The sequence below is a fragment of the Amblyraja radiata genome, unplaced genomic scaffold (assembly GCF_010909765.2).
Source record: "Amblyraja radiata isolate CabotCenter1 unplaced genomic scaffold, sAmbRad1.1.pri scaffold_861_ctg1, whole genome shotgun sequence".
Taxonomy (NCBI): Eukaryota; Metazoa; Chordata; class Chondrichthyes; order Rajiformes; family Rajidae; genus Amblyraja; species Amblyraja radiata.
Genome location: NW_022630862.1, coordinates 4863 through 29475, shown reverse-complemented (window position 1 = coordinate 29475; position 24613 = coordinate 4863). Strand labels below are relative to the sequence as shown.

At 51.7% G+C, this 24613-nt stretch overlaps 1 protein-coding gene across 1 annotated transcript in view; it reads right to left on the bottom strand.

Annotated features, from left to right (window-relative positions):
- dpf2 (double PHD fingers 2) overlaps positions 1–24182 on the bottom strand; it is a gene marked incomplete at its 5' end in the record, with an annotated part of 29443 nt that extends 5261 nt beyond the window's left edge. Inside the window, 8 exons of the mRNA XM_033017063.1 lie at positions 820–858; positions 4783–4914; positions 9878–9919; positions 15440–15524; positions 19650–19742; positions 21425–21588; positions 22532–22639; positions 24022–24182. Coding sequence (XP_032872954.1) covers positions 820–858; positions 4783–4914; positions 9878–9919; positions 15440–15524; positions 19650–19742; positions 21425–21588; positions 22532–22639; positions 24022–24182 — 824 coding nt within the window. The remainder of the gene's footprint in view (positions 1–819; positions 859–4782; positions 4915–9877; positions 9920–15439; positions 15525–19649; positions 19743–21424; positions 21589–22531; positions 22640–24021) is intronic.
- Positions 24183–24613: the final 431 nt, after the last annotated feature.

Sequence of the window (24613 nt, the reverse complement as noted above, 5' to 3'; positions counted from 1 at the left end):
CCGACCCACACACATACACTGATACACCGACCCACACACACACTGATACACCGACCGACCCACACACACACTGATACACCGACCCACACACACACACACACACTGATACACCGACCCACACACACACTGATACACAGACCCACACACACACTGATACACCGACCCACACACACACACACACACACACTGATACACCGACCCACACACGCACACAGATACACACACTCACACACACTGATACACACAGACCCACACACCACACTGATACACACACACACACACACAGACAATCACAGACAATCACAGACAATCACAGACCGACACACACACACACACACACACACACACACACACACACAGCCACAGAAACACACACAGGCAGATACAAATAAGAGACACACACAGATATACACACACACACACACACACACACACAAATGAATGCAGACAGACTGAGACACAGATAGACAGAGACACACGTGTGCACACATACACACACACACACACACAAATGAATGCAGACAGACAGATAGACACACGTGTGCACACATACACACACACAAACATACACACATGTAAACACCCACATGCAAAAAGACAACACACACATGCACGCATGCATTCAGACGCACACACACACGTACGCATCCACACAAACACACACACACGCACTCACTCAGACACAAGCACGCATTCACTCACGCAGACACACACACACGCCCGTGTCCCTACCCCTCACACCCAGCGGCCCTGACACGCAGTATGACGGTAGTGAGAGAGAGAGAGAGAGAGAGAGAAAGGGAGAGGCTAGCACCGAACCTGCTTTCAATTTTCTAAAGTCACTCGGAGGTCGACCTACTGCAATGAAGAGAAGGGGAGAGTGAGACAAGACCAGCGGACCAGCCGATCTCCCCCACACCCACCGTCCCCCCAAACACTGCCTCGCACTGCGGGAGGGGGGGGGGGGGCGGGGGGGGGGGGGCGCCGCGCTGCGAGAGGGGGGGGGGGGGGAACCGAGGATCACAGATTTAGATTGAGATGGGAAAGATTTAACAGGATTGGGAAGGATGGCGGGAGTATGGAACGAGCTGTCGGAGGAGGTGGTTGAGGCAGGGACTATAACAGCACTTACGCAAGGATGTGGATAGGAGAGGGTGAGAGGGATACGGACTTATTGTCCTGATATTGAGGGAGTGCAGGGTAGGTTTACAAGGTTAATTCCCGGGATGGCAGGACTGTCATATGCTGAGAGAATGGAGCAGCTGGGCTTGTACACTCTGTGGAGTTTAGAAGGATGAGAGGGGATCTCATTGAAACATATAAGATTGTTAAGGGCTTGGACACGCTAGAGGCAGGAAACATGTTCCCGATGTTGGGGGAGTCGAGAACCAGGGGCCACAGTTTAAGATTTAGAACGGAGACGAGGAAACACTTTTTCTCGCAGAGAGTGGTGAGTCTGTGGAATTCTCTGCCTCAGAGGGTGGTGGAGGCCGGTTCTCTGGATGCTTTCAAGAGAGCTAGATAGGGCTCTTAAACATAGCGGAGTCAGGGGATATGAGGAGAAGGCAGGAATGGGGTACTGATTGGGGATGATCAGCCATGATCACATTGAATGGCGGTGCTGGCTCGAAGGGCCAAATGGCCTGCTCCTGCACCTATTGTCTATTGACTCGAGGAGCTATAGTGGTTGGGGCAGGCTGGGACTCTATTCCCTGGAGCGCAGGAGGATGAGGGAGTGATCTTATAGCGTTGTATAAAATCATGAGAGGAATAGATCGGGTAGACGCACAGAGTCTCTTGCCCAGAGTAGGGGAATCGAGGACCAGAGGACATGGGTTCAAGGTGAAGGGGGAAAGATTGAATAGGAATCTGAGGGGTAACCTTTTCCACACAGAGGGTGGTGGGTGTATGGAACGAGCTGCCGGAGGAGGTAGTTTAAGGTGAAAGGGAAAAGATTGAATAGGAATCTGAGGGGTAACCTTTTCCACACAGAGGGTGGTGGGTGTAAGGAACGAGCTGCCGGAGGAGGTAGTTTAAGGTGAAAGGGAAAAGATTGAATAGGAATCTGAGGGGTAACCTTTTCCACACAGAGGGTGGTGGGTGTATGGAACGAGCTGCCGGAGGAGGTAGTTTAAGGTGAAAGGGAAAAGATTTAATAGGAATCTAAAGTGGACAAAAATGCTGGAGAAACTCAGCGGGTGAGGCAGCATCTACCTTCGATTTTTCCACCATCTGCAGTTCTTTCTTAAACATTGGGATCTGAAGGGTAACATTGGAACGAGGAGGTATTTGAGGCTGGGACTACAACAGAATTTAAAAGGCACTTAGACATGTACATGTAGAACACAAAATGCTGGAGTAACTCAGCGGGACAGGCAGCATCTCTGGAGAGAAGGAATGGGCGACGTTTTGGGTCGGGGCCCTTCTTTCTTAGACAGGTACGTGGATAGGAAAGGTTAAGGGGGTTATGGGCCAAACGCGGGCAGCTGGGATGAGTGTAGGTCGATGGGGTGCGTGGGTGAGGTGGGCCGAAGGGCCTGATTCCGTGCTGGGACTCGGCGAGCTTTCTAGCCTAACGCTCACAGACACCTGATACATCCCAGCCCTGGCGCTGTGAGGCAGCAACTCTACCTCTGCACCACCGCACCGCCCCACAGGACACCAACTTGACCAGATCCGCAGGTACACCTCACCAGCCCTTGGAGTACAGCATTACATCCCTGCTTTTGCATTCAAGCCCTCTTGACATAAATGACAATAGACAACAGGTGCAGGAGTAGAGGCCATTCGGCCCTTCCAGCCAGCACCGCCATTCAATGTGATCATGGCTGATCATCCCCAATCAGTACCCCGTTCCTGCCTTCTCCTCTGACTCCGCTATCTTTAAGAGCCCTATCTAGCTCTCTCTTGAAAGCATCCAGAGAACCGGCCTCCACCGGCAGAGAATTCCACAGACTCACCACTCTCTGTGAGAAAAAGAGTTTCCTCATCTCCGGGATGGCGGGACTGTCATATGCTGAGAGAATGGAGCGGATGGGCTTGTACACTCTGGAGTTTAAAAGGATGAGAGGATATCTCATTGAAACATATAAGATTGTTAAGGGTTTGGACACGCTAGAGGCAGGAAACATGTTCCCGATGTTGGGGGAGTCCAGAACCAGGGGCCACACACACAGTTTAAGCATAAGGGGTTTCCGTTCTAAATGGTTTACCCCCTTATATACTAAGGCCCCTGGGTCTGGACTCCCCTAACATCAGGAACATGTTTCCTGCCTCTAGCGTGTCCAAGCCCTTAACAATCTTATATGTTTCAATGAGATGCCCTCTCATCCTTCCAAACTCCAGAGTGTACAAGCCCAACCGCTCCATTCTCTCAGCATATGACAGTCCCGCCATCCCGGGAATTAACCTTGTAAACCTACGCTGGGCTCCCTCAATAGCAAGAATGTCCTTCCTCAAATTAGGGGACCACAACTGCACACAATACTCCAGGTGTGGTCTCACTAGGGCCCTGTACAACTGCAGAAGGACCTATTTGCTCCTACCGGATCACCTACAATATCCTGGTCCTCACCTACAAAGCCCTCCACCATCTGGCCCCCCCATATCTCACTGACCTCCTCTCCCCCTACCAACCCTCATGGTCCCTCAGATCCACATCAGCCGGTCTCCTCTCCATCCACAAGTCCAACCTCCGCAGTTTTGGGGACAGAGCCTTCTCCAGGGCAGCTCCCAGGCTCTGGAACTCCCTCTCCCAACTGATCCGCAATTCCGTGTCCCTCACCATCTTCCAGTCCCGCCTCAAGACCCATCTCTTCACTTCTGCCTATCCTTAGCCCCACGTCCCCGTCCCTTTTCATCTGTGCATGAATTGCCTCATATTGTGTTTTGTATTGAATTCTGTCTTTACTTTGTGTACTAGTCATGTCTCTACTATTTATTTCATTCCCCTTTACATGTTTTTCCTCTACATGCTCAATTTTTGTAAGGTGTCCTTGAGACTCTTGAAAGGCGCTCTTAAATAAAATGTATTATTATTATTATTATATTCGATTCCTCATTGCTAGCATTGAGTTTGCCTTCTTCACTACCGATTCGACCTGCAAATGAACTATTTGGGGCACTCACAAGTCCCTTTGCACCTCTGATTTCCGGATTCTCTCCCGATTTAGAAACTAGTCTACGCCTTTATTCCCAATGCCAAAAATGCATGGCTCCACACCTTGGTGCACTAGATTCCATCCTCCACTTCTCCCAACCTGTCCAAGCCCGTCTGCAGAGGCCCTGCTTTCTCCGCACTACCTGCCCCTCCACCTATTTGTGAATCATCCCCAAACCTGGCCACGAAGCCTTCGATCCCCTCGTCCCAATCAATGACACACAGCGCCAGAGACCCGAGTTCGATCCTGACCTCCGATGCGAACGGCCGTTTGTACGTTCTCCCCGTGACCTCCTGTGTTGCCTCCGGATTCCTCCCACACCCCAAAGACGTGCGGGTTTGTAGGTCAATTGGTTTGGTGTCAGTACAAATTATCCCTAGTGTGTGTGTGTAGGATGGTGTTAGTGTGCGGGGATCGCTGGTCGGCGCGGACTCGGTGGGCCGAAGGGCCTGTTTCCGCGCTGTATCTCTAAACTAAACACGAGTCACAACTAAACACGAGTCACAACTAAACACGAGTCACAACTAAACACGAGTCACAACTAAACACGAGTCCCCCCCACCCCCCCGCGACCCCAACCGCGCCCCCAAAAATGAGAAAAAGTGGATCTACGCACACTTACGTTCCTCTCGCCGATGCGACACGGGCACGGGAGGGTCCAGGTCTTTGTCGTCATCCCCTTCCTCGTCGGCCAAGTGGGAATGTGCGTAGTGGTAGCTCAGGCCCGGCCGGTTCTTGTAACGCTTGCCACAGACTGCCGGGCGGAGGGGGACAGAGGGGGAAGGGATGGAGAAACAAGAAAGAAATTTAAGCAAGGGTAGACATACCCGACTTGAAACCCTGGGCTGGCCGCGTGCCGGGGTTGTTAACCGGCCGAGACCACCACGGGCGGGCATGCTCCTCGATTGACGGTCGCCACCACGGAACCCCCCCCCCGCACGAGGTTGGAACAAAGCGAGCTAGGAGCGGGTCGGCCATCTTTGTTCCTTCTCGGGTCCTTAGTTACGTTGCCTGTTCATATTTTCATTCTCCTCACATCGTTTCTTTGCAAAACGGCCGCTCCCCCAGACACCTTCTCCTCTCAAGGCCACGCTGCAAGTTCGCAGGTTTATAGGGGGGTAGAATTAGGCCATTCGGCCCATCAAGTCCACAAGGCCATTCAATCACCGCTGCCTCCTGTTCCCACTCCCCTGCCTTCTCCGCAAAACCTTTGACACTTGATCTAATCAAGAACTTGTCTCTCTCTGCCTTAAAAATATCCACTGACTTGGCCTCCGCAGCCCTCTGTGATAATGGATTAACTACCCTCCGACTAAAGTGGTTCCTCCTCACCTCTATCTTAAAAGACCGGGCCTACATCGCCATTCAGCGTCACCCTCAGCTCTCCTCTCTCCAGAAGTCCATCACGTGGCCATTTCTTCCTTCTCCCAGGTCCCAGCGACTCTACCATTGTACCACCATGCAGCCCCCTCTTCTGCCCCCCTCCCCAGACCCCCTTTTAGTCACGTTTTTAGTTTTAGAACCACAGCGCGGAAACAGGGGCCCATTCGGCCCGCCGAGTTCGTGCCGACCAGCGATCCCCGCACACTGACACTATCTCACACACTCGGTACAATTTACAATATCATTAAGCCACTTAACCTACAAACCTGTACACCTTTGGAGTTCGGTTAACGGCGTCGAAAACTGCACGCAAATCAGCTCACAAACAACCTGCAGTGTTATTTCTCCACTCATGTCTTGTCCTCAAATTAAGACGCCATCACTTTGCAGGCATATTGTTTCAAGCCATCTTAATTCATAAGTTCATAACTGATAGGAGCAGAAGTAGACCATTCGGCCCATCCAGTCTACTCCGCCATTCAATCATGGCTGATCTATCTCTCTCTCCTCATAACCCCATTCTCCTGCCTTCTCCCCATAACCCCCGACACCCGTACTAATCAAGAATCTATCTATCTCTGCCTTAAAAATGCCCACTGACTTGTGGCCTCCACAGCCTTCAGTGGCAAAGAATTCCACAGATTCACCACCCTCTGACTAAAGACATTTCTCCTCCACTCCTTCCTAAAAGGAACGTCCTTTAATTCTGAGGCTGTGCCCTCTGGTCCTGGACTCTCCCTCCAGTGGAAACATCCTCTCCACATTCACTCTACCCAGGCCTTTCATTATTCTACATTTCAATGAGGCAATCGATTAATTCCTAACAGTGTCAAGAAAGGATCGACACTAGATGCTGGAGTAACTCAGCGGGACGGGCAGCATCCCTTGAGAGAAGGAATGGGGCGACGTTTCGGGTCGAGACCCTTCTTCAGACGGACAAGGGTCTCGACCCAAAGTGTCACCTATTCCTTTTCTCCAGAGACGCTGCCTGAAGTCCATCATGTGACCATTTCTTCCTTCTGGTTCGATCTCCCAGATAGTGAGCTGGTGGGGTGGGGTTGGGGAAGTTGTGGAGGGGGGGGGGGGGGAGGAGTTTCTTTTGGCTTCTTGGGGAGACGCCATGGCTGTTGGGGAAGGGGAAGCGACGAGCTCGGAGCAGCGGGATTCTCCTCTTCCGACCACGCCGCGACCGAGGGGCTCCATCGGGATCTTGCAGGGGTAGAAGCACCACAGAGAGGTTAAACCAGCAGGCACTTTGCGGCAGGCTCAGTTACGCAGCACGGAAACAGGCCCTTCGGCCCAACACGTCCGTGCCGACCAAGATGCCCCATCTGCGCGGGTCGCGGTGGGGGGGGTGAGGGGGGAGTTATAGAGCAGAGGGATCGAGGAGTACAGGTACATGCTTCCTTGAATGTGATGCCACAGGTAGACAGGGCGGCCAAAAAAGCCTTTGGGCACATTGGCCTCCATCAGTCAGTGTAACGAGTGCAGAAACTCAACGGGACAGGCAGCATCTCTGGAGAGAAGGAACGGATGACGTTTCAGGTCGAGACCCTTCTTCAGACTGAAGGGTCCGAAATGTCACCCATTCCTTCTCTCATAGAAGCATAGAAAATAGGTGCAGGAGGAGGCCATTCGGCCCTCCGAGCCAGCACCGCCATTCATTGTGATCATTGCTGATCGTCCCCATATCAATAACCCGTGCCTGCCTTCTCCCCATATCCCTTGACTCCACTGGCCCCTAGAGCTCTATCTAACTCTCTCTTAAATCCATCCAGTGACTTGGCCTCCACTGCCCTCTGTGGCAGGGAATTCCACAAATTCGCAACTCTCTGGGTGAAAAAGTTTTTTCTCACCTCAGTCTTAAATGACCTCCTCTTTATTCTAAGATTGTGTGTGTGTGGCCCCTGGTTCTGGACTCGCCCAACATTGGGAACATTTTTCCTGCATCTAGCTTGTCCAGTCCATTTTATCTCCAGAGATGCTGCCTGTCCCGCTGAGTTACTCCAGCATTGTGTGTCTATCTTCGATTTAAACCAGCTTCTGCAGTTCTTTCCTACACATAATGAGTGTAGACGTCGGGAGGCCATGTTGCAGTTGTATGAGACGTTAGTGAGGCCACATTTTGGAGTATTTTTGTTCAGTTTTGGATCACCGTGTTGTGGGAAAGATGTTGCCAAGCTGGAGAGGGTGCAGAGAAGACTTACGAGGATATCGCCAGGACTAGAGGGGCCTGAGCTATTGAGAGAGGCCCATATCCCCCTCGTGATTTTGTACATCTCTGTAAGATCGCCCCTCATCCTCCCGCGCTCCAAAGAATAAAGTCCTAGCCTGCAGGCTAGGACTTTATTCTTTGGCGCGCGGGAGGATGAGGGGCGATCTTACAGAGATGTACAAAATCACGAGGGGGACATGGGCCAAACGGGACTAGCATAGATGGGGGAATCTTGGTTTGAATGGACAGGTTGGGTTGAAGGGCCTCTCACCGTGTTGTATGACTCTGTGAATCACAGATTAAAGTTGAGGTTTTAAAATTAAAGTACGTACGGATTCTGCCCCCCCCACCTTTCCCCCCTCCCACTCCCTTGCCCCAAGCAACAAACCCATGGTCATGGCAACTTTGCGGTGCTGGCTCGAAGGACCGAATGGCCTCCTCCTGCACCTATTTTCTATGTTCCAGCACTTGACGTCGTCCCACATTCAATCACTGTCTATCCCGCATGTCCCTGCACACAACTCCAGCCACAGTGAGGTGCAGGCAGAATTGAGAGTGCAACGATGTTCACACTTGTATATTCGACATTCTGCTATTTGCCTTCAGCGCTGGGCGGGAAGGCCAAGTTGGCAGAGTTTCTTCAAGCGTGTTGTTAAGGGTTTGGACACGCTAGAGGCAGGAAACATGTTCCCGACGTTGGGGGGGGGGGGGGGGAGTCCAGAACCAGGGGCCACACACAGAGTTTAAGAATAAGGGGTAAGCCATTTAGAACGGAGACGAGGAAACACTCTTTCTCACAGAGAGTGGTGAGTCTGTGGAATTCTCTGCCTCAGAGGGCAGTGGAGGCCGGTTCTCTGGATGCTTTCAAGAGAGAGCTAGATACGGCTGTTAAAGATAGCGGAGTCAGGGGATATGGGAAGAAGGCAGGAACGGGGTACTGATTGGGGATGATCAGCCACGATCGCATTGAATGGCGGTGCTGGCTCGAAGCGCCGAATGGCCTCTACTCCTGCACCTATTGTCATAGCAAACGGATTTGGGTATAGGAGCAGGGAGGTTCTACTGCAGTTGTACAGGGTCTTGGTGAGACCACACCTGGAGTATTGCGTACAGTTTTGGTCTCCAAATCTGAGGAAAGACATTCTTGCCATAGAGGGAGTACAGAGAAGGTTCACCAGACTGATTCCTGGGATGTCAGGACTTTCATATGAAGAAAGACTGGATAGACTCGGCTTGTACTCGCTAGAATTTAGAAGATTGAGGGGGGGGATCTTATAGAAACTTACAAAATTCTTAAGGGGTTGGACAGGCTAGATGTAGGAAGATTGTTCCCGATGTTGGGGAAGTCCAGAACAAGGGGTCACACAGTTTAAGGATAAGGGGGAAATCTTTTAGGACCGAGATGAGAAAAACATTTTTTTTCTCACACAGAGAGTGGTGAATCTGTGGAATTCTCTGCCACAGAAGGTAGTTGAGGCCACAGTTCATTGGCTATATTTAAGAGGGAGTTAGATGTGGCCCTTGTGGCTAAAGGGATCAGGGGGTATGGGGAGAAGGCAGGTACAGGATACTGAGTTGGATGATCAGCCATGATCATATTGTGTGTGTGTGAGTGAGTGAGTGAGTGAGTGAGTGAGTGAGTGAGTGAGTGAGTGTGTGTGTGTGTGTGTGTGTGTGTGTGTGTGTGTATGTGTGTGTGTGTGTGTGTGTGTGTGTATGTATGTGTGTGTGTGTGTGTGTGTGTGTGTGTGTGTGTGTGTCTCTCCCTCTCTCCCCTAAAGGGATCAGGGGGTATGGAGAGAAGGCAGGTACAGGATACTGAGTTGGATGATCAGCCATGATCATATTGAATGGCGGTGCAGGCTCGAAGGGCCGAATGGCCTCTACTCCTGCACCTATCGTCTATTGTCTATTGTGCGGGCGATCGCTGGTCTGCGGGCCGAGCGGCCTGTTTCTGCGCTGTACCTCTAAACTCAACCACAGGACTCCTCCCCGCCAGACTCCCCCCCCAACCCCCCACCTCGTAGCCACACATACAAAACAAAGCAGGAACAGAGAAAGGCACAGGCAGAGGGAAGAAACACAGGCCAAGGAGGAACAGCAAGAAGCTCCAGAATACCTCGTTCAGAAGGTTTGGAGTTATGCTTTTGTTTGCATCTATCTGCAACAGAGAAGATAAAGAGAGTGAAAAGATCTTAAAAGAACAGGTGCAAATTACTAATCTCGTTACTACAAGAGTCAAGAGTCAGAATAAATTGGTGCTGCGAGGGGGAGGGAATGGAAAGGGGGGGGAAAAGCTGGAATAGGAAGTCATGCCGCCATGCCGACTAACTCACCGATACAATATCATGTTAGCCCAAGATTCAGGAACAGCTTCTTCCCCTCTGTTATCAGGCTTCTGAACGGCCCTTCCGTAAGCTAGGGTACTGTCCCGTTCACCTCTACCCCATTGCGGACATTGGACTCTGTCTGTGGAACTGATGCGCTACAATGCTGAGAACTATATTCTGCACTCTGTATCTTCCCCCCCCTTGCTCGGCCTATCGTACTTGTGTTTGAACGTTCTGCATCTATGTATGGTACACCTGACCGGTTTGGATAGCGAGCAAAACCAGAGCTTTTCACTGCAGTTCGGTAAACGTGACGTTAATAGTTTAGTGTTTACTGTCCCGTGTACCGAGGTACAGTGAGAAGCTTTTGTTGCGCGCTAACCAGTCAGCGGAAAGACAATACATGATTACAATCGAGCCGTCCACGGTGTACAGATACAGGATAAAGGGAATAACGTTTAGTGCAACAAAATGGGAACTGCTCTGCCCAGGACAAGAAGGCTCTGCAGAGAGTAGTGCATTCGGCCGAACGCACTGTGGGAACTTCACTCGCCCCCCTGCAGGAACTATACATCAGGAGGTGCAACTCCAGAGCCAACAAGATCATGGGAGACCCCTTCCACCCCAGCAACGGCCTGTTCCAGCTGTTATGGTCAGGCAAACGCCTCCGTTGCCATGCTGTGAGAACAGAGAGGTTGAGAAGGAGTTTCTTCCCAGAAGCCATTCGGACTGTAAACTCCTATCTCACCAGGGACTAACTTTACTGAACCGATCTACTGCTTTAAACAAAAATTTGCTGTTTTTTTCCCTTTTTCCTTCCGCCCACAATATTTAATATGAAAAAGAATATGTGATTCTGTTCCATTCTGTTTGTAGATTGTTTGGTTGTTTGGTTATTTGTCTTTTTGCACAAAGTCCGCGAGCATTGCCACTTTTCATTTCACTGCACATCTCGTATGTGTATGTGACCAATAAACTTGACTTGGCTTGAACAATGTCCAGCAAAATCCATTAGATAGTCTGGTAGATGGGAGCTCAGGACCGCTCTCTGGTTGTGGTAGGATGGTTCAGTTGCCTGATAACAGCCGGGAAGAAACTGCCCCTGAATCTGGAGGTGTGTGTGCGTTCATTTTCACACTTCTGTACCTCTTGCCCGATGGGAGAGGGGAGAAGAGGGAGTGACCGGGGGTGGGACTGGTCCCTGATTATGCTGCTAGAGTACCTGAGTTAGATAGGGCTCTTAAAGATAGCGGAGTCAGGGGACATGGGGAGAAGGCAGGAACGGGGTACTGATTGTGGAGGGAGGGGGAGGGGAAAGGTCGGAGATAAAGCTCACAAGGAGAGTGGTGAGTCTGTGGAATTCTCACAGAGAGTTGTGAGTCTGTGGAATTCTCTGCCTCAGAAGGCGGTGGAGGCCAGTTCTCTGGATACTTTCAAGAGAGAGCTAGATAGGGCTCTTCAAGATAGCGGAGTCAGGGGATATGGGGAGAAGGCAGGAACGGGGTACTGATTGGGGATGATCAGCCATGATCACATTGAATGGCGGTGCTGGCTTGAAAGGCCGAATGACCTACTCCTGCACCTATTGTCTATTGTCTAATAATGAGGTGCTGCTCAATATTTGTGTGGCCTCACTCTGGCAATGGAGGAGGCCCAGGACGGAGAGGTCAGTGTGGGAATCGGAATGGTTGGCAACCTGGAGATCCAGCAGGCCTTGGCGGACCGAGCTAAACGGTCGACAGCCTGTTGGGGATTAAAACAACCGCTTACTGCCCACGGCCAAAAGCAATGATGTAGCCAATATTTGTTATAAGTATTGACAAGGAACTGCAGATGCTGGTTTACAAAATAAAAGGACCCAGGTAACAACAGGGAGAGTTGCTGCCTCACAGCGCCAGAGACCCGGGTCCGATCCTGACTACGACTGTACGGAGTTTGCACGTTCTCCCTGTGACCACGTGGGTTTCCTCCGGGTGCTCCGGTTTCCTCCCACGCTCCACAAAGACGTGCCAGTGCGGGTTTGTAGGCCAACTGGCCCGCTGCAAACTGTGTAGGGAGTGGATGAGAGGGAGTGGGACAACATAGGAACTGGTGCGATAGAGCGGGTGATCGATGGTTGACGTGGACTCTGTGCGCTGACGGCAACTAAATAAACTCAACACAGGGAAGGCTGCAGGCGGAGGGGATTAGTTGAACCTGGCATCGCATTCGGCACAGACACTGTGGGCCGGAATCCAAGGGGCTGAGGCCGCAGGTTCACGGATGTTAAGTGCGGTCATAGGGTCCGTCGAACGCCACGAATAAACAGGTCCCCTTTGCAACAAAGCAGACTGTTTTAGACTTGAGAGACAGAGCGCAGAAACAGGCCCTTCGGCCCACCGAGTCCGTGCCGACCAGCGATCACCCCGTACACTAGCACTATCCTACACACACTACGGACAATTTACAATTTTCCGTAGCCAATTAACCTACAAATACGCGGTGCAGGCTCGAATGGCCTCCTCCTGCACCTATTTTCTGTCTTTGCAAGGTGGGAGAAAGCCCACGCGGGTCACGGGGAGAACATGCAAACTCCGTACAGACAGCACCCGTAGTCAGGATGGAACCCGGCTCTCTGGCGCTGTGAGGGGGCAGCTCACCGTTTAACACACACTTTCGCATCCTATACACTTGGGGAAATGTACTGAAACCAATTAACCTACAAACTTTGCACAAGGCATGCTTGTGCCAATAGCTAGCTGTTAATCATTGCATGGGTAAACTCAATGTCGCTGCCTTGGGACTCGTCATTTGTGATCTGGAGTCACGGAAGGAGCAATTTATCCCAGGCAAATGTTCGGTGACTCATTCTCAGGACGGGGAGCTTGGCACTGCTGCGTGGAGGGGGCTGGAGTGTTGCCGGTTCGATCCCCCTGCCCACCTGCCTGCTTGGCACAATGAACAATTTACCGGGGCTCATCGTGTAGGTTTAGCTTAGAGATCCAGCATGGAGACAGGCCCTTCGGCCCGTTCTATGTTGCCGCGCTTTCTCACCCACTCCCTTCACTCTAGGGGGGGCAATTTACAGAAGCCAATTAACCTACAAACCAGGATGCGAGAGGAAACTGGAGCACCCGGAGAAAAAACGTACTCGTTCACGTTGAGAACAGGGGGAAAAAAAACACAAACACACACGCGCGCGCACACACGCACACGCAGTAGCCAGGGATGGGATCACACCCAGGTGTCTAGCGCCATGAGGCCTAAAATTGGTTCATTCAACGCTCACAATGCCGGGTTGTAAACTACCCACGCAACATGCGAGGCGCTGTTCCTCCACTTTGCTGGTGGCTTCACTCTGGCCGTGGAGGAGGCCCGGGACAGGGAGGTCCGTGTGGGAGCGGGAAGGGGTATAAAATGTTTGGCAACCAGGAGGTCCAGCAGGCCTTGTTGTGCCGAGGGCAAACGGTCGCCGAGTCTACGTTTTGGTCAGAATATAGGCACAAAACGCTGGAGTGACTCAGGTACAGGCGGCAGGCATGTCTGGAGAGAAGGAACGGGTGAGGGGGGATCTTATAGAAACTTACAAAATTCTTAAGGGGTTGGACAGGCTAGATGCAGGAAGATTGTTCCCGATGTTGGGGAAGTCCAGGACAAGGGGTCACAGCTTAAGGATAAAGGGGGAAATCCTTTAAAACCGAGATGAGAAGAACTTTTTTTACACAGAGAGTGGTGAATCTGTGGAATTCTCTGCCACAGATGGTAGTTGAGGCCACAGTTCATTGGCTATATTTAAGAGGGAGTTAGATGTGGCCCTTGTGGCTAAAGGGATCAGGGGGTATGGAGAGAAGGTAGGGATGGGATACTCAGTTGGATGATCAGCCATGATCATAGTGAATGGCGGTGCAGGCTCGAAGGGCTGAATGGCCTCTACTCCTGCACCTATTTTCTATGTTTCGGGTCGAGACCCTCTGTGTTTGGTCAGGATGTATAGGAGGCCACTGCGGGAACGGCCACAGACAGATGTGGTAGATAGGGTTAGAGGAGGTGCATCGCTGGTATTGATTAGTAGACCCCAGGCGCTGGTGCTGGACTGCGCTGGACGCCTTTAGTAACCGCCAGTGCCCCGTGCCCAACCAACCACTCAATGACCAGACAGAGCCACGCCGTCACGCCAGAGGCGGAGCTCCGACCGGCGCGGCCTGCGGACATCGGGAGCCGCGGTCTCCAGGGGAGGGAGCGGCCGTTCCAGACATTCCAAGCCGCCAAGGAGTGTTTCTCCCGACAACATCCGGCAAGAGGGCCTGAAAACATCGGAGGCCACAAATAGGCGTGATCACAGAGGAAGAGGACTTAACTTTTTGATGCCTTTCCCCACAGTGGAACATTTTGATTCTGCTGTGGGGGGGGGGATGTTCTTGTTGAATTCTATAATGTGTTGAGTCATTTTTCTTTTCTTTATTAGTTTTTCTACGGATGTACGGAAACTTAATTATTTATTCTATGTAAAGCACTTTGAGTTCAACGCAAGTTGATTTAAAGGTGCTATATAAATGAAATGTACTTACTTACTTACACGCCCCCCCCCACCCTCAACGCTGGGACTTTACACAAGCAGCGGGGGAGCAGATCGGGAGCAATCGCACAGTGCCAAACGGCACGTGGCAGCCGGCGTTCACCACCAGCCTGGCGGTCTCAAACTGCAATGCCAGGACAAAGTTCCTGCCCCCGGCACGAGCTGCTCAGTGCCACGTCTCGGGGCTGGTACCATGTTCCTCATGCCAGGAAGGGGGGAAAACAAGGTGGGGAGGAACAAGGGGATACAAGGAGGAGGAAAAGCACACGGGCAGGTGTGGGGAAGGGGAACAAGGAGGGGGGACAGGAGTACATGGACAGGGGAGAAAGGGGGAAAGGGGGTACAGGGGCAGGGGGTAAAGAGGAAACAAGGAAGGGGGAAAGTGGGTAAGGTTTGTGAAGGGGGTGGAGGTACTGGGAAGGGCGAGGGTAAAGCAGCAGAGAGGGGGGAAGGTATTGGGGCAGAGGGGATGGGAAAAGAGGGAGGAGGAGGTGGGATGGGGAGGATAATGGGGAGACAAGTAGGGTGGGGAAAGGTACCAGGGCAGGAGGGGGGGGGGGGGAACGAGGAGGGGGGTAAATGAACTGGGGTGGGTGAGGGGGGAGGAGAGACATCGAGGGGACGATGAATGGGGAGACGAGAGAGAAAAGGAAGCAGAATTGGGATGAGGGGAGGCGGCAGAGAGCGAGGTGATGGAGAGGGGGCAGGATAGCGAGGGGGAGAGAGAGAGCGTGAGGGAGGAGGCAGAGGTTGACAGTCTGCAGTGCGGGCAGGCGGGGTGGCACTCGGTACTCACTGTCACAGGCGTAGGGCTTCTCTCGGTCCTCGATGGCCGCGGCATCCATGGCTTTCTTCCTGGCGCTCCTGCCGACCCCTTTACCCTGTCACGGTACCAAGACACTCCGTTTAGGCTCATTACTGTCACGTGCGGCAAGGTACCGCTAACGGCTTTGCTTACGCGTGCTGTAGGGTGTCGGGGATCACGGGGAGAGAGGGGGACAGGAGCGAGAGATAGACCAGCCATGATTGAATGGCGGAGTAAACTCGATGGGCCGAATGGCCCGTATTCTGTTCCTATCTCTTGAGAAACCCCCATGGGTGGAAGGTTCCACCGTGGGGACAGGCATGGGCTCAGTGATGGAGGCAGTGAATGGAGGGGAGATGTCAGGAGGATGGGGTTGAGAGAGAGAGACAGAGCAGCCATGGTTGAATGGTGGAGTGGACTCGGATTCGATTACATGACCTTACTACTTATGTGGTGGGTGTATGGAACGAGCTGCCGGAGGAGGTAGTTGAGGCTGGGACTATCCCAACGTTTAAGAAACAGTTAGACAGGATGGGACAGGTTTGGAGGGATGTGGACCAAACGCAGGCAGGTGGGACTAGTGTAGATGGGACGTTGGCCGGTGTTGGCATGTTGGGCCGGAGGGCCTGTTTCCACACTATATCACTCCATTATTCTATAACAATCAAATCCGATAACACTACACATAGAAAATAGGTGCTGGAGTAGGCCTTTCGGCCCTTCGAGCCTGCACCGCCATTCAATATGATCATGGTTGATCATCCAACTCAGTATCCTGTACCTGCTTTCTCTCCATACCCCCTGATCCCTTTAGCCACAAGGGCCATATCTAACTCCCTCTTAAATATAGCCAATGAACTGGCCTCAACTACCTTCTGTGGCAGAGAATTCCACAGATTCACAACTCTCTGTGTGAGAAAAAAAATGTTTTTCTCATCTCGGTCCTAAAAGATTTCCCCCTTATCCTTAAACTGTGACCCCTTGTTCTGGACTTCCCCAACATCGGGAACAATCTTCCTGCATCTAGCCTGTCCAACCCCGTAAGAATTTTGTAAGTTTCTATAAGACCCCCCCTCAATCTTCTAAATTCTAGCGAGTACAAGCTGAGTCTATCCAGTCTTTCTTCATATGAAAGTCCTGACATCCCAGGAATCAGTCTGGTGAACCTTCTCTGTACTCCCTCTATGGCAAGAATGTCTTTCCTCAGATTAGGAGACCAAAGCTGTACGCAATACTCCAGGTGTGGCCTCACCAAGGCCCTGTACAACTGCAGTAGAACCTCCCTGCTCCTATACTCAAATAATTACATAATCATCAAACTCAAGTACAACAGGCTGAGCAAAGGGGAAGATACAGAGTGCAGAATATAGTTCTCAGTTCTATAGCGCACCTGTTCCAGAGACAAAGTCCAATGTCCGCAATGGGGTAGAGGTGAAAGGGACAGTACCCTAGTTTATAGAAGGACCATTCAGAACCCTGATAACAGTGGGCGGCACGGTGGCGCAGCGGGTAGAGCTGCTGCCTCCCAGCGCCAGAGACCCGGGTTCGATCCTGACTATGGGGGTTGCCTGTACGGAGTTTGTACGTTCTCCCCGTGACCTGCGTGGGCTTTCTCCGGGTGCTCTGGTTTCCTCCCACACTCCAAAGACGTGCGGGTTTGTAGGTCAATTGGCTTTGTGTAAATTGTCCCCAGTGTGTGTGGGATAGTGTCAGTGTGCGGGGTGATGGCTGGTTGGTGTGGATGGTGGGCCGAAGGCCCTGTTTCTATGTGGTATCTCTCTAAAGTAGAGGCCTTGGTGTGCCTGCTTGGCTGCGGCATCAATGAATATGGTCCACGCCAGATCACTGGCAGTCCATTGGCAAACCATCCCAGTCAACCAACCTTCCCTCCCTACAACCGTGGGAGCAAGTTTCACAGCCCCCTCCTTCCCAAACCCCTCTGTGAAAACAACTCTCCTCCCCACCCCCCTTCCCCGCACGAGGTTCCTTCTCAACCACGATTCCCGATGTTGGGGGAGTCCAGAACCAGGGGCCACACACACAGTTTAAGAATAAGGAGTAAGCCATTTAGAACGGAGACGAGGAAACACTTTTTCTCACAGAGAGTGGTGAGTGTGTAATTCTCTGCCTCAGAGGGCGGTTCTCTGGATGCTTTCAAGAGAGAGCTAGGTAGGGCTCTTAAAGATAGCGGAGTCAGGGGATATGGGGAGAAGGCAGGAACGGGGTACTGATTGGGGATGGTACACAAAATTGCTGGAGGAACTCAGCGGGTGCAGCAGCATCTATGGAGCGAAGGAAATAGGCGACGTTTCGGGCCGAAACCCTTCTTCAGACCAGTGGTTTCGGCCCGAAACGTCGCCTATTTCCTTTGCTCCATAGATGCTGCTGCACCCGCTGAGTTCCTCCAGCAATTTTGTGTACCTTCGATATTCCAGCATACTGATTGGGGATGATCAGCCATGATCACATTGAATAGCGGTGCTGCCTCGAAGGGCCAAATGGCCTCTACTCCTGCACCTATTGTCTATTGGTGATGCTAAAGCCAAGGGACTTGAAGCTCTCAACCATCCCTACAGACAACCCGTCCTAAATCAAACTTAGAGAGCTCTCCTCTAGGGGATTCACTGCTGAGGCTTTTAATTTTTTAATTATGCATAAGGATGAAAATGAATTGGAGTCACGGTGAGTTCATGGGTGGGGGAGAAGGCAGCCCTGCTTTTAGACAGGGCTCCTCAATAATGTAAGATTCCCTGAGGCCCGCAGAAAGGAAGCACGGTGGCTGATGAAGGCTTGCTCAACGGCGTGGCTTTTAAGGAGTGTTGAAAAGGAGAGAGACAGTTGGAGAAGATATTTTAGAGGCAGCTGTCATGAGGAGACAATGGGTGTAGAAGAGAGGCCAGAAGTGAAGAAAGCCAATGGTATGTTAGCATTCATAGCAAAAGGATTTGAGTATAAGAGCAGGGAGGTTCTACTGCAGTTGTACAGGGTCTTGGTGAGACCACACCTGGAGTATTGCGTACAGTTTTGGTCTCCTAATCCGAGGAAAGACATTCTTGCCATAGAAGGTTCATCAGACTGATTCCTGGGATGTCAGGACTTTCATATGAAGAAAGACTGGATAGACTCGGCTTGTACTCGCTAGAATTTAGGAGATTGAGGGGGGATCTTATAGAAACGTACAAAATTCTTAAGGGGTTGGACAGGCTAGATGCAGGAAGATTATTCCCGATGTTGGGGAAGCCCAGAACAAGGGGTGACACTTTAAGGATAAGGGAGAAATCTTTTAGGACCGAGATGAGTAAAACATTTTTCACACAGAGAGTGGTGAATCTCTGGAATTCTCTGCCACAGAAGGTAGTTGAGGCCACAGTTCATTGGCTATATTTAAGAGGGAGTTAGATGTGGCCCTTGTGGCTAAAGGGATCAGGGGGTATGGAGAGAAGGCAGGGATGGGAAACAGAGTTGGATGATCAGCCATGATCATATTGAATGGCGGTGCAGGCTCGAAGGGCCGAATGTAAGATGCCTCTACTCCTGCACCTATTGTCTATGTTTCTATGAGCTGGAAAAGCCAGGGAGGAGTTTATAGAGAAAGGCCAGAGACCCAGGTTCGATCCTGACTACGGGTGCTCTCTGTGCGTTCTCCCTGTGTCCTGTGTGGGTGATCTGATTTCCTCCCACACTCCAAAGACGGACAGGTTTGTAGGTGAATTGGCTTCGGTGAATTGTAATTTGTCCCTAGTGTGTGTAGGATAGTGTGAGTGTACGGGAGATCGCTGGTCGGCACGGACTCGTTGGGCCGAAGGGTCTGTTTCCACACTGTATCTCCACAGCCTAAAGATGGGCATTCACTCAGCTCAGAAATCAGACTTGATGGGCTGAATGGCCTAATTCTGATCCGATGGCTTATTAACATAAAGTCTGATAAGAGTCCAGTGAAGATAGTTCTCCAATGAGGTGTTTAAGAAGGAACGGCAGATGCTGGAAAATCGAAGGTAGACAAAAGTGCTGGAGAAACTCAGCGGGTGCAGCAGCATCTATGGAGCGAAGGGAATAGGCAAAGTTTCGGGCCAAAACCCTTGGGTTGACGACGAGTGGTCCAGAGCTGAGATGGGCCACGAGGAGAGTGCAGGAGTGGGGTTGGGAGGATGATGGGGGAGATTGGGTGCAGCAGCGTTGGCGACTGGGTGTTCCCGCTTGCCTTGGCCCGGCCTTTGCTGCGCCGTTTCGGCATGTCCTCCTCGTAATCTTGGTCGTCCAGGTCATCCAGGAAATCATCGGGATCGAGGATTCTCTGCAAGCAGAATCGAGAGTGAGGAACATAGAAAACATGTGCAGGAGGAGGCCAATCGGCCCTTCGAGCCAGCACCGCCATTCATTGTGATCATGGCTGATCGTCCCCAATCAATAACCCGTGCCTGCCTTCTCCCCATATCCCTTGACTCCACTAGCCCCTAGAGCTCTATCTAACTCTCTCTTAAATCCATCCAGTGGCTTGGCCGCCACTGCCCTCTGTGGCAGGGAATTCCACAAATTCACAACTCTCTGGGAGAAAACGTTTTTTCTCACCTCAGTCTTAAATGGCCTCCCCTTTATTCTAAGACTGTGTGTGGCCCCTGGTTCTGGACTCGTCCCACATTGGGAATATTTTTCCTGCATCTAGCTTGAAGGCAAACTCCTCGACGCTAGCATTTATTTCAAGAGGACAAGAGTACAAAACCACAGAGATGCAATGCTGAGGATAGACACAGAATGCCGGAGTAACTCAGCGGGACAGGAGAGAAGGAGTGGGTGACGTTTCGGCTCGAGTCCCTTCTTCAACCAAACAAGGCTCTCGACCCAAGATGTCATCTATTCCATTTCTCCAGAGATGCTGCCTGGCCCGCCAGAGAGGTCTGGCTTTGATCTCCTAGATAGTGAGCTGGTGGAGTGGGTACAGGCTGGGGAAGATGTGTGGGGGGGGGGGGGGGGGGGGGAGGGGGAGCCTCCTTTGGCTTCGTGGGAGTTGGAGTTGTTGTGGGAGTGGGTGAAGTTTCGGGTCGAGACCCTTCTTCAGACTAATAGGTCTTAATCGGTCTAATAGCTCTTACTTCAGGATAATACGGAGGCTCTATAAGGCGCTTGTCAGGCCGCATTTGGAGTATTGTGATCAGTTTTGCGCCCCATAATTGAGGATGGATGACCCGCTCTGGAGAGGTTTACGAGAACGATCCCAGTAATGAGTGGGTTAACTAACGTACGATGAGCGTTTGTCGGCGCTGGGCCTGTACTCGCTGGAGTTTAGAAGGATGAGGGGGAACCTCATTGAAATGTACAGAATAGTGAAAGGCCTGGATAGAGTGGATGTGGAGAGGATGTTTCCACTAGTGGGAGAGTCTAGGACCAGGGGGCACAGCCTCAGTATTAAAGGATATTCATTTAGGAAGGAGTCGAGGAGGAATTTATTTTGTCAGTGGGTGGTGAACCTGTGGATTTCATTGCCACAGAGGCTGTGGAGACCAATTCAAATGGATAGTCAGGGGATATGGGGAGAAGGCAGGAACGGGGTACTGATTGGGGATGATCAGCCATGATCACATTGAATTGCGGTGCTGGCTCGAAGGGCCGTATGGCCTCTACTCCTGCACCTATTGTCTATTGATATTTTTAAAGCAGAAATAGATATGGAGTCTTGATTAGTGCGGATTTCAGGGGTTATGGGGCGAAGTCAGGAGAGATAGATCAGCCATGATTGAATGGTGGAGGGGACTTGATGGGCCGAATGTCCTAATTCTGCTCCTATCACTTATGAAGGTCACGCATCACCCTGACCCACCACACCCGGCACCCAAGCTAGTCTGAATCTTCGCACATTTGGCCCATATTCCTCCAATCCTTTCCTAACCATGTGTCTGTTGCAATTGCCAATTAAATCAGTTAGAACGATGCGACCAATGAAGCAAGCTAATAGAGGGGTGTAAAAGGCAGCGAGCGCACCTTGCGGGCCCTGCTGTTGTTCACCGGGTAGTCGTTCAGGCTGTCATCGTCCCTGTGGTCGGAGAGCCCCCGCTGTTTGTCCAGGGCCTCGCCGCGTAGCAGGGCCTCCAGGCTGCTGCTGTCGGGGGGCAACAGGCTGTCCTTCTTCACCCCGAGATCCAGATCTGAAGATTGAAGGGAACACGAGTCATCGGGGTCTCTGCAGATCTCTTTCTGCTCAGTTAACGTCCGAGCGGGAGGAGGGAGACTGCCACGGCAACTTAGAAACATAGACAATAGGTGCAGGAGTAGAGGCCATTCGGCCCTTCAAGCCTGCACCGCCATTCAATATGATCATGGCTGATCATCCAACTCAGTATCCCATCCCTGCCTTCTCTCCATACCCCCTGATCCCTTTAGCCACAAGGGCCACATCTAACTCCCTCTTAAATATAGCCAATGAACTGTGTGGCCTCAACTACCTTCTGTGGCAGAGAATTCCACAGATTCACCACTCTCTGTGTGAAAGAAAATTCTCATCTCAGTACTAAAATATTTCCCCCTTATCCTTAAACGGTGTTCTGGACATCCCCAACATCGGGAACAATCTTCCTGCATCCAGCCTGTCCAACCCCTTAAGAATTTTCCCACCTTTCCGGAGCGATCAGTGAAAACCCACGCGATCACAGGAAGAGCGAATAAACTCCGGATACGCAGCGCCTGTAGTCGGGATCGATCCCGGGTCTCTGGTGCTGTGAGACCTCTTAAGACTTTACACGTTAGAGACACAACATCAAAACAGGCCCTTCGGCCTGCATTGACACCAGCACTATCCCACACACACTCGGGGCAATTCACAATTTTTACCAAAGCCAATTAACCTACAAACCTGCACGTCTTTGGAATGTGGGAGGAAACCGGAGCACCCGGAGAAAACCCACGCAGGTCACGGGCAAACTCCGTACAGACAGCACCCGTGGGCAGGACGGAACCTGGGTGTCTGGCGCTGTGAGGCAGCAGCTCTACCCGCTGTGCCACCGTGCCGGAGTCTAAGCCGAGCGAGTTTGCTCGGTTCTTCCCGAGTGCCCCATTGAACCCGTCCCTGCGCTGCCCAGCGCCCTCGGGTACCTGGCTTGAGGGCGGCGAAGCTGAGGTGGGGGTCTTCTGGCGGGTGGGCTCTCCTCTTCTTCCTCCAGCGGCGGGCAGGGTAGGTGTACAGCTGGCCGGGGGCCATTCCTGCACGACAGAGATGGGGGGGGGGGGGAAGAGGACAATAACATGCCACGGTGAGAACAAGGAACATCCACAAGGAGGAACTCTTTAGACTTTAGAGATCCAGGGTGAGAACAGGCCCTTCGGCCCACTGAGTCTACGCCGTACACCAGCACCACCCGACACACTCGGGACAATTTACAATCTTTTTGACACCAAATTAGGTTTCTTGGTGAAATATTTCGCTTGTGTGTTTGTATATATGGAGCTAGCTTATTACTGAATATGACGTTGTATGTTGTCCTATAGGTTAGTTGTTATAGAAATGTGAAAATAGGTGCAGGAGTAGGCCATTCGGCCCTTCGAGCCAGCACAGGCCGTTCAATATGATCATGGCTGATCATCCACAATCAGAGAGAGGGGATCAAAATGAGGGGGGGACCTCATTGAAACCTACCAAATAATGAAAGGCCTCGATAGAGTGAATGAGGAGAGGATGTTTCCACTAGTGGGAGAGTCTAGAACCAGAGGGCACAGCCTCAGAATAAAAGGACGTACATTTAGAAAGGAGATGATGGGGAATGGCTTCATTCAGAGGGTGGTGAATCTGAGGAATTCATTGCCACAGACGGCAGTGGAAGCCAAGTCAATGGGCATTTTTAAAGCAGAGATAGATAGGTTCTTGATTAGTGCGGGTGTCAGGGGTTACGGGGAGAAGGCAGGAGAATGGGATTAGGAGGGAGAGATAGATCAGCCATGATTGAATGGGGGAGCAGTCGATAGGCTGAATGGCAAGATTCTGCTTCCGTGTTTAGTTTAGTGATACAGCGTGGACACAGGCCCTTTGGCCCACCGGGTCCACGCCGACCAGCGATCCCGGCACATTAACATTATCCTACACCCACTAATCTGTAGCCTCCCTTTGATCTGGTATTTTGTTGGTTCACATGCTTGATCAATGGTGTTTTATCATTAATGTTTTATTATTATTAATGTTTAGTGTTTTCCGAGTCATTCGTAACTGTCACTGTATGTCGTGTTGTTACCTGTGGGCGGAGCACCAAGGCAAATTCCTTGTATGTGAATACTTGGCCAATAAACTTACTTACTTACTTACTAGGGACAATTTTTCCTTTACCAAGCCAAATAACCTACAAACCCGTACGTCTTTGGAGTGTGGGAGGAAACCGAAGATCTCGGATAAAACCCTCGCAGGTGCGGGGGAGAACGTGCAAACTCCTAACAGACAGCGCCCGTGGTCGGGATGGAACCCGGGTCTCCGGCGCTGCATTCGCTGTAAGGCAGCAACTCTACCGCTGCGCCCTGTGGGATTAAGTAGGAGTCCCCTGTTTGTCTCCCCCTCCCATGCCGGGTGGTCGGGACGGACGAGGGTAGGGGGTCCTTACCCGGCCCCCGGTGCCGTTTCTCCATCCAGATGTAGCAGTTGCTCTGGGCAACGCCGGTCTGCGAGTCGAGGAAGGGGAGGCGCACGCTCCTCTCGGCGCACAGCCTGGCGTTGTAGCTGTGGCACTGCTCGATGGCATCCTTGTAGTACTGCTCGCCGATACTGCAGGGAGAGAAGGCAAGGCACGCTGTTCCTCGCGACTGTTTTTTTTTGTTAAAAAGGCCCAATTCCTTGCCGCACCGGGGACCCGGGTTCCATCTTGACTTCGGGCGCGACGTACGAGAAAGAACTGCAGATGCTGGATAATATCGAAGGTAAGACACAAAGTGCTGGAGTAACAGTGGGTGAGGCAGCGTCTCTGGAGAGAAGGAATTGGCGACGTTTCGGATCGAGACCCTTCCGAAACCTGTCTCCACTGCCCTCTGAAGCAGAGAATTCCAGAGACTCACAACTCTCTGTGAGAAAAAGTGTTTCCTCGTCTCCGTTCTAAATGGCTTATCCTTTATTCTTAAACTGTGTGTGGCCCCTGGTTCTGGACTCCCCCAACATCGGGAACATGTTTCCTGCCTCTAGCGTGTCCAAACCCTTAACAA